This window comes from Danio aesculapii, chromosome 7 (genome assembly GCF_903798145.1).
Source record: "Danio aesculapii chromosome 7, fDanAes4.1, whole genome shotgun sequence".
Lineage (NCBI taxonomy): Eukaryota > Metazoa > Chordata > Actinopteri > Cypriniformes > Danionidae > Danio > Danio aesculapii.
The window spans coordinates 4,766,734-4,785,949 of record NC_079441.1 but is presented as its reverse complement, the minus strand read 5'-3'; the positions used below and the strand labels follow the sequence as shown (position 1 = coordinate 4,785,949).

The following is a 19,216-nucleotide window of genomic DNA, read 5'->3' as shown; positions in this document are numbered from 1 at the left end:
ATCACTCCCATCGAGCCTGTACGGCTGGGGCCTCCTGGCGGACCCGCAGCAGTGAAAACACGACTAGGTTGGACCGTCCAAGGGCCTACTAAGCTTGTGCGGCATCAGCTTTTGACCCAGCAGTGTCTCAACATATCCATCTGTAGCCCTTCTAATGAGCTGTTCAGACACATTGAGAAACTCTGGCAACTAGATGTACTGCCCTACAGAAGCGAGAAACTTGCAACCAGATCTAAGCAAGATCAAGAAGCTGTCGACCTGTTAGAGGCAAAGACAACTAGAATTGATGTCAATGGGACACAACGATATGCCACACCCCTCTTAAGGGTTAAGGACATGCCAAAATTACAAGCTACTAAACAAGCTGTAATGCCGAATCTGCGCAGCACCGAAGCCCGCCTAGCCAAAGATCCAATAAAGTCAGAGGCATACAGGGCTGAAATTCAAAGACTGAAAGAAGCAGGTTATGTAGTTGAAGTACCCGACCAAAAACTATCAAAGAAAGAGGAAGAATCATGGTTCATCCCCCATCATATGGTGAGCCATAATGCCAAAAACAGAGTTGTATTCAACTGCTCATTCTCATATCAGGGTAAGAACCTGAACAACCTGCTGCTGCCGGGACCAGCTCTGGGGTCCTCATTACTTGGAGTGTTGCTGCGCTTCAGGGAGCATGCTGTAGCCTTTAGTAGCGATATAAAGGGGATGTTTCACCAAGTAAGATTACTGCCCGAGGATAAGCCCCTACTCAGGTTTTTATGGCGTGACCTAAAGAGAGAAGAGCTCCCCAAAGTCTATGAGTGGCAAGTGCTCCCATTCGGGACTACCTGCAGTCCGTGTTGTGCTACATACGCACTACAAAGGCACATTGTTGACCACAGTCAGCAAGGAGACAATGTCCGCCACTCACTGGAAAGGTGTTTTTATGTAGATAATTGGCTACAGAGTGTCGCAACTCCTGATGAAGCTAAAGAGCTGGTAGACACAGGGATGAATCTGTTGGCTGTAGGAGGATTCGAATTGCGTCAGTGGACATGCAATTTTCCGAATGTCATTGAACATCTGTCAAAGGAAGCCAGATCAGAAAGCAGTGAACGCTGGCTTAACCAAACTGAATCCGATCCTCAAGAACTCGCTTTAGGATTACGATGGATGTGCCAGTCTGATACTCTCGGATACCAAACCCGCCTTGACAACTGTTCCACCCCCACAATGAGAAACATATACAAGGTAGTAGCAAGCCAGTATGACCCTCTTGGATTCCTTGTCCCCTACATCACCCGAGCCAAGATCCTTATACAGAGTCTTTGGGCTAAGCAACGAGAATGGGATGACCCCCTACTGCCAACTGAAATTCTTCAAACATGGCATGATTGGCAAGGGGAACTTCAGCATCTTTCCCAACTGACACTGCCACGCTGCTATGTGAGTTCCCAGTTGGATTCCCTGAACTGTAAGCGACAAGTGCATATCTTCAGTGATGCCTCTGAGCGGGCATACGGATCTGTAGCATACTTGCGCTCAGAGGATCTGAAGGGAAATGTTGAGGTAGCATTCCTCACAGCCAGGTCAAGAGTAGCCCCTAAACGCCAGTTATCTGTGCCTCGACTGGAACTTTGTGCAGCTCTCACAGGTGCCCAATTGGCTTCACTATTAACTAAAGAGCTCACTCTACCCATCGAATCCTTTGTACTCTGGACTGATTCTACCACTGTCCTAACATGGCTTCAGTCAGAATCCTGCCGTTACAAAGTATTTGTAGGCACCAGAATTGCCGAAATACAGGAACTTACAAGTGCACATGCCTGGCGTTACGTGGAATCCAACAATAATCCAGCTGATTATATCACTCACGGGAAAACTCTGAAGGAGCTAGCTACAGACAAAACCTGGAGACAAGGACCGGAATATCTGTGGAACTTACCTTGCTACTGGCCTGTTCTCCCTGACATAAATGCAAAGGAAAATCCTGTCGAATTAAAGAAGCCCACTTTCTGTAGTCACGTAACAGTCGATGTACAGCCATTGCCTGATCCGCAACAGTTTAGCTGCTTTAAAGCCTTAGTTGAAGCGACTGCACTACTTCTGCACGGGGCGGCAGGTAAAGATGGAGATCTTTCAGCCGTGGATTATCAGTCAGCAGAAAGAAATGTCTTACGAAAGGTTCAAATTGACTGCTTCCCCGATGACATCAATGCCCTAGTCGCCGGTAAACCAGTACCATCCTCTAGCCGCCTCATAACTTTAGCACCTGAATATGACAGCACAGTTGGGCTCATCCGAGTGGGTGGGAGACTACGCCGCAGTCTTCAATTAGACTCAGATGCTGTTCACCCAATTGTTCTTGACCCATCTCACAAAATTACCCAACTTCTCATTCAGAACATAGACAAAGAGCTTCATCACCCTGGGGCGGAACGGGTCTTTGCAGAGATCCGCCGTAAATATTGGATTTTACGCGGCAGAGAAGCAGTTAAACGGCAACAACACTTATGCCCTGATTGTCAAAGGTGGCGAGCTAAACCAACAGTGCCTCAGATGGCAGATCTCCCTCAAGCCAGACTTCAGATTTTCAAACCACCATTCTTCTCTACAGGAATGGACTGTTTGGCCCCTTTACTGTTAAACTAGGCAGAAGAAGTGAAAAACGTTGGGGCATCTTGTTCAAATGTCTGACAACCCGTGCTGTTCACATCGACCTACTAAGTAGTCTTGATACTGATTCATTTCTGATGTCACTAAGGCACTTCATATCCCGGCGAGGGAAACCTTCAGAGCTATTATCAGATCAAGGCACCAACTTTAAAGGGGGAGAAAGGGAGCTCCAACAGTCATTTACATCAATGTGTCCCACACTGCAGAAAGAGCTTGCTAAACAACAAATTCAATTTCGATTCAACCCTCCCGGTAGTCCCCATTTTGGAGGAGTATGGGAACGCGAGATTAGATCGGTCAAGTCTGCCCTGTATGCCACTGTACAACGACAAAGCATGACTGAAGAAGTCTTGAACACTGTTCTCACTGAAATAGAAGGAATATTGAATTCAAAACCTCTGGGTTATGTGTCCACGGACATTGCTGACCCCAACCCGGTGACGCCAAACATTCTTCTGATGGGGCGGCTAGACCCTTCACTCCCGCAAACAGTTTACCATGAAACAGAGCTCTTAAGCCGCCGAAGGTGGAGACACTCGCAAGTGCTCGCGGATCAGTTTTGGATGCACTTCACAAAGCACTACCTACCCAGCCTACAAATCCGTGGAAAATGGCAGAGAGAAAGAGACCAATTGCAGCCAGGTATGATCGTCATGATTGTGGACCCACAGTTACCTAGAGCCCTCTGGCCTGTAGGCAAGATTATTAATGTTTTTCCCAGTGCGGACGGACGAATCAGAACTGCTGAGGTCAGAATTAGGGACAGAACATATGTTAGATCTGTAGCACGCCTCCTTGTGGAAAGACTGAGTATGTTTAGAATGTTCCAGAAAGTTTACCATACGTGTGTCAGTCGGTAATAGTCTGCAGAGCATGGAGCACACGAGAAACGTCCTCCTTTTCTAGCGGTGTTATTTAATTGTGTGCGTGCATCTAAATGTAAGTTTCTTCGTTCCATAATCATATTTATCATGTTGTTTAAGGGTTATCACCGTGAGATGTTTAGTTTAATTATTTAATTACTTTGTGCTGTAAAGTCACCCTAAGAGCCAGTTTTATACTACCTAAATGCATGATTAACATCTGTATATAGTTTATTCTTATTGTTTACATCAAGCGGAAGCATATTTGCCCTTTATTGAGTTTAGTTTAAGGTTATTAAACGATTTAACGAGGTTGCCTTGTAGGCTAAGAAATGCAGTCATGCTAACGCACGTGATATACTGTGTGACGTCAGTATTGCAAGCGGTCGTGGGTTCGATCCCCGGTCGGACCAAAGTTGAGAAACTGCTATAATAAACTATATAAAGTGAAGAATAGTACTTCTAAATATTATCTAATGTCTTTCTAACTATTTTTACTGCTCATTTATCTATTGTTTAAACTAATGTTTACCAAATGTTTATTGTATTTGTATACTGTGGATGAATGTTAATTATTCTTTGTTTCTACTTGTCTGTAGAACCACACACACACCCCCACACACCCTCACCTATATGTCTGCTTATACTAATGGAAATAAACCCAAGTGAGACAATAAGCATCTTCGTCGCGTTTTGATCAGACGTACCACAGTGATTAATTCAACCTAACCACACTCAGCTACAGTACATGTATATATGGACAACACAGATTATAGAAAGAACTTGTGTGTTTGTTAGTTAGATTTGTTGAAGTGGAGTTAGCCTAAGTATCTGAGGAAACTCTGTGAAAGTATTTAGTGCTTTAGTTCTTGCTTTGTTGACATTGAAAGTCTGACCTCTGCCTGTTAAATGACTACTTTGCTGTTTTGTAGTGGTGGGCAAAGCGAGGCTTCGTGAAACACTGAAACAGTTGAAGCAAATGTGTCGAAGCTTCGAAACGTTTCGAAACCGCACTCTACAGTGACGCCTAGTGGTCATTTTTATGTATTGCACTGGAACAGCTTCAGCAAAGAACAGTTGAGCAAATTGAGGTATTAAACCCCACTTTGTAAAATCCAATCCTCAAGTTAAATAGTGGAGTGGTTAGGGTTCCTGACTTCCATGCGGGGATTGGTGGTTCGAATCCAGGCTGATACAGCTACTTAGAAAAGCTTTAATATCAGTTTGAGATGCTTTGTTTGTGTATTGTTTTGTTTCAACATTGGTCTGACATCCGAATAAACACTTTGTGAATAAATATAGCTTGTTTTGGTCATAAAACAGGGCTGTTGCTAGATCAGATACAGTTGTGGACAGAAGTTAACAAGAATTATTTAAATTAGTCATTAAATTTCCCATCTATTGTATTTTATTAACGTCTACCACAACTCTAAACCCAACCATCACAATACTGTAAAATATTAATTATTGTTTTACAGTTACAAAAATGATGCTAAATTGATGGCGTATCTGTATCCTATCTAGAGTACATCATAAACAGTAACATGATCAAAATACATAAAATCACTAATTTGGAGTATTTGTACAAGTCGGGATTCGAACCCAAAAGTCTTATGAAGTCTGTAACAACAAGCACGCGCAGTCCACTAGGCCACACGTGTAAAAAGCTTAAATTTGACCCTGTCAGTCAAATAGATTCTCCAAGTCTCGGAACGCTTCTGAACTGATCGATGCTTTGAATCGCTTTAGTCACGTGACCTGGGTGTTTCGGATCATGCTTCGGTACAGTGTTTCGAAACACTTGCGCTTCGGGATCTCGACACTGTGTCGAAACGTCAGTTTTACGTCAGCCATCCCTACTGTTTTGCCCCTTTTGGATTTGTTTGCTGATTGTAAATATTTGTACAGTAAGTAGGGAGCTTGACGCCATTTACTTTTGTACCCTCTTTTTTTGATTGTTTTGGACGAGGGAGTAAGGTAAGAAAGTGTATTTTATTTTCCTTCTTTTTGCTGAAAATAGGGAATTTAGAGGGGATTTAAATTAATATTGTTTTGTTTATTGTTTTGGCCTGGTCAGCTCCAGAAGTTGAAAAGAGACAAATTTTGTTTGAAAAAATCATTGTGAAAATAAAATCTTTATATATTTTCTTAAGCAGCATTGTGTGTCTAGTCTTCCCTTTCATGTTGCGTCCCTTCCCCTAGACGGGGCGTAACAAGTTAAATTTACTATTCAGCTTTGTTCAGAAAAAAAATCAATAAATCAGATGTGATTCGAGTTAAATATAAATATAAATCACACTTACATTTGGACGAGAAGTGATATAAACGATTCACTGACTTTAGCACTGTTTTAAAAAATAAACGAATGTTCACTTGTTCAGCATGATTCTAAAGTGCAAACACATTAGCTAAAGTGTTTTTATACTTTAGAAGAGCCAGAAACGTAGATACAGCACCTTAAAATATCCGTGAAGTGCTTTGAAATGTGCAGTTTTGTATTCAATGTTTGAGGTAATCGTTGGGAAAAAAGGAATATATGTTTTATTATTTTTGTCTGTTTTTCTTTTCATTAAACAATTATTTGTATTGGTCATTTAAGGATTATTAACTGAACTAATTAATACTAATTAGCATTTTTGCAGAAGTAGATAGAGATGAACAGGCCTGATTGTCTCAAAGTAACTTGAGCTGGGCAGCTAGAAACTTCCTGTCAGCAGTATTTTTAACACAGAATATGTGCAGTTGAGAAAAGTCTTATGCTTTTAATGTTGTGCAGAGAATTTGTAGAAAAAGAGTATGTATGTATGTATGTATGTATGTATACAGTAGGTGCAGCCAATGGAGGACTGGAGAATGATTGACAAGTGATGAATTTCACTAAACTCCACCTGTTAATATCAGCTGCCTATATAAGTTGAAGTCGGGAAATGAAAGTTGTTGCGCACCTCCTGAATGAAACGTTTGCATTGCATTGAGGATAACAGAATTCTGTGAATCGAATTATTCATTTGTATCCAATAAATTAAGATTTTTGACATCGAAGAAAACCCTCTCCTAACATTATTATTGAACACGCATGGAATTGATTGAAAATTCCAACATACTCTCAACTGAAACATGGAGTACACTACACCGAGTAACCCCTCCCTCTTTTTAAAAACAGCCAATAACGTTTTGTTTTTATCACCACTCTGCCATTGAGACTGGTTGAGCCTCAAGTGCATCAAATGAGAAGTGTCCTGAAGGGGGCGGGGCATGTCAGACAGAGAACATCTGATTGGTCAAATGATTTGTTGAGAAACTGAAGTATGAGCTGACGAAAATAAAACTGTTAACTGTTGGTAGAAATGACAAACTACAAGCTCTACATGTTTATATCAGTTTTACATCTAAATGTGAATGTTGTCACTGTTTAGGTGCACACTAGCTTATAGCTATGCTAAATACTAACAATACTGATACTAACATCTAAAAAAAAAGTTAATATTAGGCTAATATTAAGTGTAATTTGTCAAAATGTTGTTAATAAATCAAATGATGACAGAATATTCATTTGAACTGTTTCTTTAAAAACAATTGAGCAAGTTTTACAGCTTATTCTTGACTTAGTTGAAAATGGTTGTGAATTGTGAGGTTGAGTGTTGTTTGAAGATGAACGCTCTCACCTGATACAGTCAGTGTGTGTTGATCGCTGGTGTGTGTGTGTCGTGATCCTCCAGTTTCCCTTCCTCTGCAGCCGTAAAGACCTGCGTGAGTTTCATCAACAGAGCTGATTTTGTATTCCTGAGATTCTCTGTCCTGAATCACTGAATCGTCTTTATTCCAGCTGTAGCTCCAGCGAGTGACGTCTGAATCCGGTATGTGACATGTGAAAGTGACCGTCTGTCCTTTGAAAACACCTCCATTAGGCTGAACACGCAATAAAGCTTTGGGTCTCTCTGTGTATTCAAATATGATACTGTTCATGCATGACATTCATTTGCATAATATTACAGTTAGCTCATAATCAGATTGCCTTGTAGGAAACCGCATGTACCTGTGACTATTAACTGGACTTCTGGACCTTGTGTTGAGGCAGTATTTGCTGCTATTACAGCACACTTGAAGTTTCCTCCATCAGAAATCTTCACATCTGTCAGTGTTTTAGTATCATTGTCAGCTCCTATTATGGTAGAGTCTTTGTAATATAAAATCCTCTGTTCAGTTGTTCGTCCAGCATCACAGCTGAGAGTAACTGTGTCGCCAGTGAACACTGAATTCTGTGGCTTTATTCTTATTTTCGGTTTGTCTGTAAAAATATTAGTTAATATACTAGAGTTAATATACATTCTTCTTCAGTCTTGATGTATGTGACTACTATTAAAGTTGTCTGAACTGTTTTTATTATTCAACTTATTTTATCAGTACAATTCCTCCATGTTTATCTAATCACATTTAAACTCTCAAAAAGGTGGCGGATGAAGATGCATACACTGTGTGCTACTAAAAAAAAAGAAAAGAAAGGAGAGTCTTATTTAGGATGTCTCCTGTCTGTCTGATCTTACATTTTTTCATAATATTTCCTTTGCCTTATTTTTGCCTGCGCTCACGAAGAAATAATCAGAGCTGGGGCAGTACAATAGCTAAAGGGTACTTAAATGTAATTTTAAGTAGTATTGTGTACCATTTTAAGGGCATAACCTTAGTTTTACAGACATCTACCTTAGTTTTTGCACTTTGGTACACTCCCCGTGACAGTTTTGTACCTTTTTTTTTGTAGTGATTAAATAATAATTTTCTTATTTATTTATTCTAATTTATTTTCTCTTGCCTTCCTGTTTGTACTATCAGAACGTTTCTTACCTTTAATACCCGACACAGTCAGAGTCACTTCATCACTCCATTCAGAAGAACCTGATCGCCTCCAGCCTAAACACTTGCATGTCTGCATGGAATCTACAGTGATCTTGAACTCTTTCCTTTCAGGCTTGTGCTCTATACCTCCACAGATGAATGAGTATGTCCAGTCTTCACCCTGTATGTCACATTTAAGAGTGACAGATTCTCCTCCTGATATCTGTGATGGTTCAGGCTGAACAGTCAGAAAAGCTTTAGGTCTCTCTGTATGAACCAAACAAACACAAGTTATCAGAAAACACCCAGAGGAGCCAAACATAATAATAAGGATGATGATGTGTATCTCTTTTTAAGGATTTTTCCACAGTTTGCTTTATGTATATAGGCTTTATGTTGTGTGATTTCACCAAAGCCTAAAATTATGATTTCTGTATTATTTGTTTAGAATACGGGCTAATGGAATTCATCCATATATGCATCTTTAACGCTCCATTTAAGGTCAGTCCACATAATAGGAAACTCCTTTGTAACTCACAATTCTGACTTGATAACTCGCAATTGCGACTTATTATCTCCAAATTGTGACTTATTTTTTTTCTCACAATTGCAATTTTAATTCTCATAACAGAGATATAAAGTCAGAATTCGGATTTTTTAACTCACGTAAAGTGTTACAAAAAAAAGTGTTCGATGTGTACATGTACTCTTCCAATCACCCCCACCGATCAGTGTGAAATGGACTGATCCAAATTTTCTAGTGGAGTTTTGGAAAGCGATGGAGGAGAGAATGAGTTAAAGGTGCAGTAGGTGATCTGCCTAAATGCTAACCGGTTAGCATAATATCTTTCAAATACAGTCCCTCCCCTGTCATCCAAAACCATGTGTGTTCATTGAACAGTAAGAATGATTATTAAATCCATATAAAAACAATCCCCTTAAAAGTCACGTCTCGCTTTCAGTTTCTGGCTCAGGCACGCTTTGCACACACACTACAAGCGTACCGCACCAAAGCCCAAGTAACCCGGCCTCTGGCACACCTCTTCCAATCGGGCCAGGGCTGGCCAACTGAACCGTGCCTGAGCCCAATTCAGAGCACTCACACTTCTCGGGCCTGGGCACGGTTTGGATAGCATAGTGTAAGTAGGCGAGATGACAGAGACCCAGTACATCATGTCATTCGCCAGTAAGAAAACTTTATAGTACTTTATAATACTACAAGTCCCAATGAAAAACTGTCTTATGTCTAGCACATTTTCAGTTATTTAGTTAGCACGCAAAACTTGTCATCACTCTCTCATCAGTCTCACTCTCTCACATGCTTTATCCTAAAGCTACTACTGTACGCTTAGTGTTTGGCCGGCGAGGTGCAGTAATTACACTTATTACTAAGCCATACTTACATGCTATTTCAGACTGAATATTCAGAGTAGCATGGTGAACAAAAGAGTTATGCATGTGACATTTGCAGTAAAACTCAAAACATAAATTCACAGAGAAAGTATATGGTAACATTATATTGAAACATCTGTTGGTATTTTCCAGAACAACTGACCACAAAAGTTTAGGGACCAGAAAAATATCAGTCTGTAAACATGTTTTTACTTTTACTTTAAATGAGGAAAATAAACATGCGTTATAGAAGTGACTATAAAAAAAGTTCAGTATAAGAAAGTAAAAGTATAGGACAAAGTATGCAAGTTTGCAGTATACAACATATTCATGAATTTGTAGAAATTCTGTGAATTAAACTGCACACCCCAAAAGAAATAAGGCTAATCAAAAGAATCATATAGCCAGGGGCGTTGCTAGACATAAAGCTCTACTGGGGCACGTACCCCCTTCCCCCATATATATATATATATATATATAATACACAATATATATATATATATATATATATATACACACTATATATATGGTTTTTATAGTGTATGTATATTACATATGTAACATATGTATATGTATATTTATTATAAATGAAAGTATTATTATTATTATACAATTATTCTTCAAAATAATCTTAAATGTAACTGGAAAACAATGTTAAGACAACTGGAGTGATGCTGAGATCATTTAAGAAATTACTTTTGCATAAATATTAATTTCATTTTAATGACATTCTATTGACAATTCAATAAAATAAAAAAAACAGATGTGTTATAGGATTATCTGTTGTAGACTTGACACATGGCAGATAATTAGGTTTGTTAAGTCTTTACCTCCCTGACTCATCATCCCTCCTTTTTGCTTCATACAAAAATATCTATCAGGAGTCACGCTTAGTAAGATCACCATCATATTCTTTAAACTTTAGTTTTGTCCACTTGCAAAACAAAAAAAGCTGTTACACTGGTTTTACAACGCATGAGCGGCGCGTAACAAGCAGGTAGCCTGCTTTTTTGGTGCGCATGTTTACCACCGGGACTCACAGAAGAAAAGCAGCGCGCGCGTGCGAGAGGCGCGCGTGTTCTCTGCGCACACGCGGAGATGCGTCAGTTTGCTTTTTGATTACATTGCTTTCACCAGCGTTGGTTCGGTTGCAAATAGAGAATAACGTCTTTATTTCGGAATGACCACTCTTAATAAATACACTTGCTTATGAAGTAAATCATATCTCAATGCATTTACTGGGGCACTGGAGATTTTTACTGGGGCACGTGCCCCAGTAAATTGGGTCTAGCGACGCCCCTGCATATAGCCAAATCAAAACAACTCTACATTGCTGTTGACAATGTGCATTATTTATATCAGTTCCTTCGTGTAAAACTCAATAATATAATAAACTGATACAAACTGTACTTACACGGTAGCAGATTTGTAATAATTGCCCAACTTTTCACCACATCCTCATATCCTCGCGTGATGCTGGACAAAACAGGAAAAGATACGCTCTAGATAGGATCTTGCGAGATAACGTTAGTCCTATCACGAGATTTGTTAGAGTTTGGTGCAAAAATGCTATTAGAAATGATAAAATTACATTATGGTTTTAGAAACAGTGACTTTACAATCACTTAACAGCACAGGGCACTTAACGAATGCAACTGTCATTTGACAAGATGTAAATATGTATTTCTTAAAGAGATATCTGTCTTGAGATGTCTTTCCACAGCCTCTTAAAACTCACTTGGGGCACGCATTTAAATTAACTGCTGCAGTAAATACCCAGATGTATGTAACGGAGCAAAGAAGTGTGTTAAATTAATGCCTAAATGGGGACAGCGCCCTCTACAGTGTGTGTGGTGTGATAAGCGCGTGGAATAGAGACCGCCCACAGCAGAGTTAATGAAGCATTGCTGTGGGTAAGTCACACGTGTCTCCCGGGTGGAAAATGACCATTTATAAGTGTTTAAAGCACTTAAATATCTGCGTTATTGTGACTGAATGTTTCAATGAATATGTTGGGACACTGTTGAGTTGTGTTTGGCGTCGAGTGTGTTGCTCAATCTTGAGTTATAACGTGTTTATATAACGAGGCCTGAGTGTAATCAGTTTGTGCGCTGTCTTGTGTTTTATATAGAAGTGGCCATTTTCTTTATGAACCAGCAACTATTTACACGCGCTGTCTGTCTCCATTGTACAGGTATGTTGTTAAATGTTATTAATTAATTGCTTGTAATTCTTTTATTATTATTATTATTCAAAACGAGTTGCTAAAAGTCTCCACTAGGTGGGGATGTTTACTTTCTTTTTGAGTTAAATTGTATTACTCAGTGATTGTACATGAAGTATTGTCATTCATTGATCTGTCATTTATAATTCAAAGTGTGTTATGTTTTACATATTCAGACTGTTAAAATTTACACTATACGATCACAAAGTTAAAAATAATTCATTGGCATATAAAATATATATATAAAACTGTTTTAAATAAAACAGAGCAGAGTTAATGAAGCATTGCTGTGGAAGTGGTCATTTTCTTTATGAACCAGCAACTATTTACACGCACTGTCTGTCTCCATTGTACAGTGTGCAGTAAAAAGACAGCCCAAGCAAGACCGTCACATGTACATGGAATACTTTTGCATATTTCATCAATTCAGCAAGGGTCATGATGGACTATAAATGCACGTGTAAAGGACGTCACTTGTGGACCTGATCACAACGGGGTATATATTGAACTACATGTACATAGAAATTATAAACACACACAACCTCAATCGAATATAGACAGGTACAAATGTATACAAGTGTATATTAATGCTCTTTAGGACATGTGCATTTGTGCCGTCTAGCCACGACTAATTTTGGACGTGGAGAAGACATGGTCTTAATTAGTCGTGGCTAGACGGCACAAATGCACATGTCCTAAAGAGCATTAATATACTTCAAGAGTCTTCGGACCAACTGGACACAATTTGTGCTGTCCTACCGCAACCCCTTTTGGCCGGAGAGAGAATGTTGTCGTCGGACGAATTTTCCTGTGATGCCTCACCCAGAATATAAAAATGCATATAAACACATTTAGATCATTTACTTTAATCATTACTATTGGAATGTGAAGAGACTTAACCAGCACAACAACAAGAAAAATCTTTCTGAAGACAATCACCTACTGCACCTTTGAAGATGATGTGGGTTATACAAAGTTAAGCTGTACGTAGTGGTGGGGAACTGAAAGAGTCGAAGCAAATGTGTCGAGGCTTCGAAATGTTTTGAAACCTGTCTCTACAGTGACACCAAGTGGTCATTTTTTAAGTATTGGACCTAAACAACAACAACATTCATTCATTTATTCATTCAATCATTTTCTTTTCGGCTTAGTCCCTTTATTAATCTGGGGTCGCTGGAACCGCCAACTCATCCAGCACATGTTTTATGCAGCGGATGCCCTTTCAACTGCAACCCATCTTTGGGAAACATCCATACACACTCATATGGACAATTTAGCCTACCCAATTCACCTGTACCGCAGGTCTTTGGACTGTGGGGGAAACCGGAGCACCTGGAGGAAACCCACGCGAACGCGGGGAGAACATGCCATCTCCACACAGAAACGCCAACTGACCCAGCCGAGGCTTGAATCAACAACCTTCTTGCTGTAAGGCGACAGCTCTACCTACAGTGCCACAGCGTCGCCCACTACAACAACAACTATAAAAAAAAAAACCTGTTACACGAACTGAAGAATTATACCCCATGATGTACAAGATGTCAAGTGATTTAGTGGAGTGGTTCGTGTTGACTGGCATGCAGATGTATTGGGTTCGAATTCAGGAAGAAGCAATTGTTAAGCATTATTTATTATTAAACTTGTAAAATGTATTATTTTATTGCTCTGTTCTTGTGTGTTTTCTTTTAACATAAGTCTGACATCCGAATGAACTCTTTGTGAATAAATGTGTGTTATTTTGGTGATGAAACTCACTGGCACATTGCCAAACTTAAAACCAGTTCGAAGCAGACTCTCAGCAGTCCATCACCTCAGTAACCCAGGACAACAGCCACTCACAAGTGAGTGAATCCCAAAGACGTCATCGAAGCGAGTCACCACCCAATCAGAGGCGCCGTGTTTCCCCGAGGCCAGCTCGGCGAGGGAAACTCAAGACTTCCAGCTAATTCGCAAGTAACAAACGTTGTCTCTTGCTGATCTGGTGCAGATTGATCTTAAGCAGTTAAAGATAAGCCAAATCTCTGCTTTTGTGGTTTCTCAGGTGTGATAAAATCTAGTAAAAAGTACTAGAATTAATTTGGGACTTTGCGTTTGTTTGTTGTTTGCTTATTACGTAGTTAGTTTCATGTATCATAGTGTAGCTCAAATCTTTGTTCTCATTTCATAAGAACTGTGTTGTTGCTTATGTGCTTCTAAGTCATTGCCTCAAGCTGTGCTGTAGATTTTGTTACCTGGCTTAAGTTAACCCAATACTGTGTTATGTTATTATCATTGGCCACGGTAATAATATAAACAAGATTGATAAAATACGATGTCTTCTATTTGCTGGACAAATGGTAGCTAAAGTGTGAATCTTTTTAATCTGATTCAATCTGACTCAATTGAGTTGAATTAATGATTCGAATCTTCAAGATCCGATTCATTGAAATGAGCTAATAAATCCCTGATCGATCTTTAAAGTAGATTGATCCCCTACATTGGTAAGTCACAATATCTGAGTGCTTGTATAAGTTGGGATTCAGGTCATTCGCAACACAGAACCACTATGTCCGTGCACTGTCCACTAGACCAGTGGTTCCTAAAGTGGTGGTCAAGATCCCCACGGGAAAAAAAAAGTAGTAATAGCTGCATTAAAAAAAAAAAAAACAGCCTTTTGATTTTTTCCATTGTATTGCTACCCCTGGGGTGATATTAAAGACACAGCAATAGTGTCAAATGCAGCAGATTAAAAAATTATTAAAGAATAGACTTGGGCCTATTGGTGTGTATGCATTGTTCCGTGCAAGTTATAGGTTAATAACCATCTCAAATGATATTGGGGGTCTCAAGTCAACGTCATATGTTGAAAAGTTTGGGAACCCCTGTACTATGGGAGATTTTTGACATTGTCAATCAAACACAGATTCACCAGGTCTCGAAATGCTTGTGTAGTTTAATCCTTTGAATCACTTTAGTTATGGGACCTGGCTGTTTCGAAACCTTTCAGAGCAGTGTTTCGAAACATCTGCGGTTCAGGATCTTGACACCTTATAGAAACGTCAGTTTTGTGTCAGCCATCCCTAACTGTATGTTGTGAAAATAATTTTTCCCCGTTTTGTGAACTTTCGATCTGCAGTTTCAGTGCAGCTTTGAGGACTCTCATTAATCCAATATGAAATAAATACCTTTTAATCTGTTTTTAATTTTAAAAAAAGTTTGCAAACGTAAGCTCATCTTACATACTGGGATGCAAGCTTTCTGGGAGGTTAAAAAACGAATTTCTAATCACTTCTTCAGGTACGACTTTTATTTTCCTCAAAAACCTATTTTTTTTTTAGTAAAGAAAGAATCTTGGAAGAAACGGGAGTGAATAAATTATCAGTAAAATTTTAACTTTAAACACATCAGCAGAAAATTAAAAGTGTTTACTTCCGCATCTCAAGATAAATCACTTCTCTCTCTCACACAGACACGCACACGCGCACGCACGCACGCACCTATCTTTATGGGGACTTCCCACAGACATAATGCTTTTTATACAGTACAGACTGTATATTCTCTCCCCCTACCCCTAATCTAAGGTGGCCCTGTAGTGCACAACACAACAACGTTTCACAAAGCAAACATTAATGCCACAACACAATAACATTAAGATCTCAATGCAAAGACATTTCAAAAAGCAAACATGCATTGTGATATTAATGCCACTGTGTTGTGAGATTAATGTTGGCCTATAAAAAGTTGTTGTGTTGTGCACAATTGGGCCACCGTATTAAACCCAACCCTCACAGGAAACGATCTGTATTTTTAAAGCACTTCATTACTTTGATTAATGAGACTTTTTTTTTTTTTTATGAGGACCAAAAAAACTGTCCATGAAGTCAACATGTACTGGTATTGCTATACTTGTGGGGACACACACGCATACACACACTTTTGCATCTGTTCCACTGTGTTATGTGTGCAGACATGTGGAAATGTATAAATCACCTTCAGCGTGTCCAGAGAAAATGCCTGCAATCAGCACTGAAAAGTAAAAAGAGACAAGATCGTTGAAGGTATTACTGAGATTATATTTTAAAAACATCTGTGAGCAACATTTCACAAACAAATTTGTGAAACATGGCTTAAATTACCATTTGTATCCCATATGCTAATTAAAAGAAGGAAATATACTCCCTCCTCTCCGTGATATTAGATTTTTGTCATCCAATTAAACAGCAGTAAAGCTCTGTCTGGTGTAATTTGAGAAATGTCCACTAGGGTGAAGTAAAGCATTGCAGTACTTTGCTTTATATTCTTTTTTTAAATTCTTGCTTTATATATTTTTTATTTGTATTTATTCACATTTATTGATAGGTTTGCAAATATTTAATAGATTATTGTATTGTAAAAAGAAGTATTAAATGTGTAAAGAAGGCTAGAAATAACTATTACTAACAAAAAAAATTGATTGTACATTCGCAAGCTTTAAATCATGATTTTTATCAAATATCTGCAAAAATGCTTTTCTTTTTATAAGTCAGGGAGCATTTCTAGACAAGTTAAAGCCTTGATTTCAGAAAAGAATAAATAGAAAGTAGTTATAAAACTTTTTAAAAATCAGGGCAGATTAATTGAGTTCAATTCAATTCCCCTTTATTTGTATAGCGCTTATACAATGTAGATTGTGTCAAAGCAGCTTCACATAAAAGGTCACAGTAAATAGGAACAGTGTAGTTCAGTTTGTAGTGTTTAAGTTCAGTTCAGTTTAGCTCAGTTCAGTGTGGTTTAATAATCACTACTGAGAGTCCAAACACTGAAGAGCAAATCCAACGATGCGCAGCTCTACAGATCCCGAACCATGGAAGCCAGTGGCGACAGCGGAGAGGGAAAAAAAACTTCACTAAAGGCGGAAGTGAAGAAAAAAAACCTTGAGAGAAACCAGGCTCAGTTGGGCACGACCATTTTAATTTCTCCGCTGGCCAAACGTCTTGTGCAGAGCTGCAGTCTCAGTGGCGGAGGCTGGAAGCTGGCCTCAGCGAAGACTCGTCTGTCTCTGGAGTGTCACAGGAATCAGTCTCATGTTCTCCACTCTTCCATGACCACCACAGTAGCTGCTCAGGATACGGCCTGGTCCAGGATATGGAAACCTTGGGATCATCTCGTCGTTGGTCTTGGATCGAATCAGTGACTCTGCATAGTCTGAGGGCCTCTGGAAGAGTATCCCCAGGTGGAAATGGAGAATAAAGAAAATAATTAGCGTAGCTGCTGTTCATAGTGTGTATAAACAAGATGCATAACCTGTGTGGAAGCCCCCTAAGTGGTGTATTGAGTGTATGCTTTACTAAACAGATAGGTCTTCAATCTAGTTTTGAATTGGGAGAGTGTGTCTGAGCCTCGGACGTTATCAGGAAGGCTATTCCAGAGTTTAGGAGCTATAAATGAGAAGGCTCGACCTCCTTTACTCGACTTTGCTATTCTGGGTACTACCAGAAGACCTGAGTTTTGAGATTATTTAGCTTTCTTTAAAGGAAAATCTGCTTATTTTGTAAACTGTCTGAAAACAAGAGATTTTTATTACTTGAAGACAACAAGACATTTTTTTTTATCTAGAACTACTTCCTGATTTATGAATTTGTAGATATTTGAACTACAAAGGCAACTGAATCCAAGTAATGATGCTATGATATTTTAAGTCAAGTTTCAATCTTTGCATGTATTTTTATCAAATTAAGCATCATATCTATGTCTATCTATTTTTCAGATCTAATAGAAGCGGTTAATAATGACGAGAGAGATTTACAAGAAAGACAGAGGAAGTGTGATGAAATCCATTTCAAAGAATATCTGTGATGCTGTCATGGTCTTATTTTGGAGGCCATCAGTGCACTACTGTGGTCAGTAACGTCAGTATAGAAAAGACCATATTTAGATGTGCTAATGCTAGTGAGCACATTTACAAATATGAAATTATGGCCAGATCAAAACATCCAAGCTTGAGGCCAGAAATCTGAATATGAGTGGACCTCATGCCATATTTGCACTATATGAGACAAATTGAGCATGCAAATTCTACTGCCTTTCGCTTAATAGAGAAAATGAGCAAACGAATATGCTAAAAATATATTACTACACTGAAAATAACAAGGGGCAATGGTGTAAATAACCATAAAAGGCTGAAAATATCAGGCATAAGGCATAAAGTAACCAGAATATGGTGACAATATGCTGAAAACAACAATGCAAAATGGTTTAAATAATCATAAAATTGTGACAATATGCTGAAAATAAATGCAAAATAGCTTAAATAAACAAAAACAATTTCTGAAATTCTGAAAATTTGCTAAAAATGACTATTCAAAATGGTGTAAACAATCCTAAAATGCTGAAAAAAAGACTAAACTGCAAATAACAATACAAAATGGTCTAAATAATCAAAAAGGGCTGAAAATGTCACTAAACTGACAATAGCAATGCAAAATGGTCTAAACTGAATTAGAAAAGACTCAAATTATGCTACTAAACTGGAAATAACAATGCAAAATGGTATAAATAATTAGAAAATGCTGAAAACATGCTACAAAGCTGAAAATAATAATGCAAAATGGTATAAATAAAGGGCAACGCGGTGGCACAGTAGTGCTGTGGCCTCACAGCAAGAAAGTCGCTGATTCGAGCCTCGGCTGAGTCAGTTGGCGTTTCTGTGTGGAGTTTGCATGTTCTTCCCGCATTTGCGTGGGTTTCCTCCAGGTGCTCCTGTTTCCCCGACAGTCCAAAGACATGTGGTACAGGTGAATTGGGTAGGCTGAATTGTCCATAGTGTATGTGTGTGAATGAGTGTGGATGGATGTTTCCCAGTGATGGGTTGCGGCTGGAAGGGCATTCGCTGCATAAAAAACATGCTGAATAAGTTGGTGGTTCATTCTGCTGTGGCAACCCCGGATTAATAAAGGGACTAAGCCGAAAAGAAAATGAATGAATGAATGATCTAAATAATCAGGAAATGATGAAATAAAGCTACTAAACCAAAAATTACAATGCAGAAGGATCTAAATAAGCAGAACATGTTGACAATATGCTGAAAATGATGCAAAATGGTTTAAATAATCATAAAATGCTGAAAATTTGTTATTAAACTGAAACTGACAATGCAAAATTGTCTAAAAAACAAAAAAATGCTAAACATATGCTAAAAATAACAATGCAAAATGGTCTAAATAATCATAAAATGCTGAAAACATGTCACAAAATTGACAATAGCAATGCAAAATGGTCTAAACTGAATTAG

The 19,216-nt window shown here is 38.7% G+C and overlaps 1 protein-coding gene across 1 annotated transcript; it reads right to left on the bottom strand.

The window, feature by feature from the left end:
* Window positions 1-7,112: 7,112 nt before the first annotated feature.
* LOC130232615 (CD166 antigen-like) lies at window positions 7,113-13,495 on the bottom strand. The gene is made up of 4 exons (XM_056462592.1): window positions 13,465-13,495; window positions 8,361-8,618; window positions 7,555-7,806; window positions 7,113-7,456 (listed from the first exon to the last, which is right to left on the bottom strand). The coding sequence occupies exons 1-4, from the start codon at window positions 13,493-13,495 to the stop codon at window positions 7,113-7,115; spliced, it is 885 nt and encodes a 294-aa protein (XP_056318567.1).
* Window positions 13,496-19,216: the final 5,721 nt, after the last annotated feature.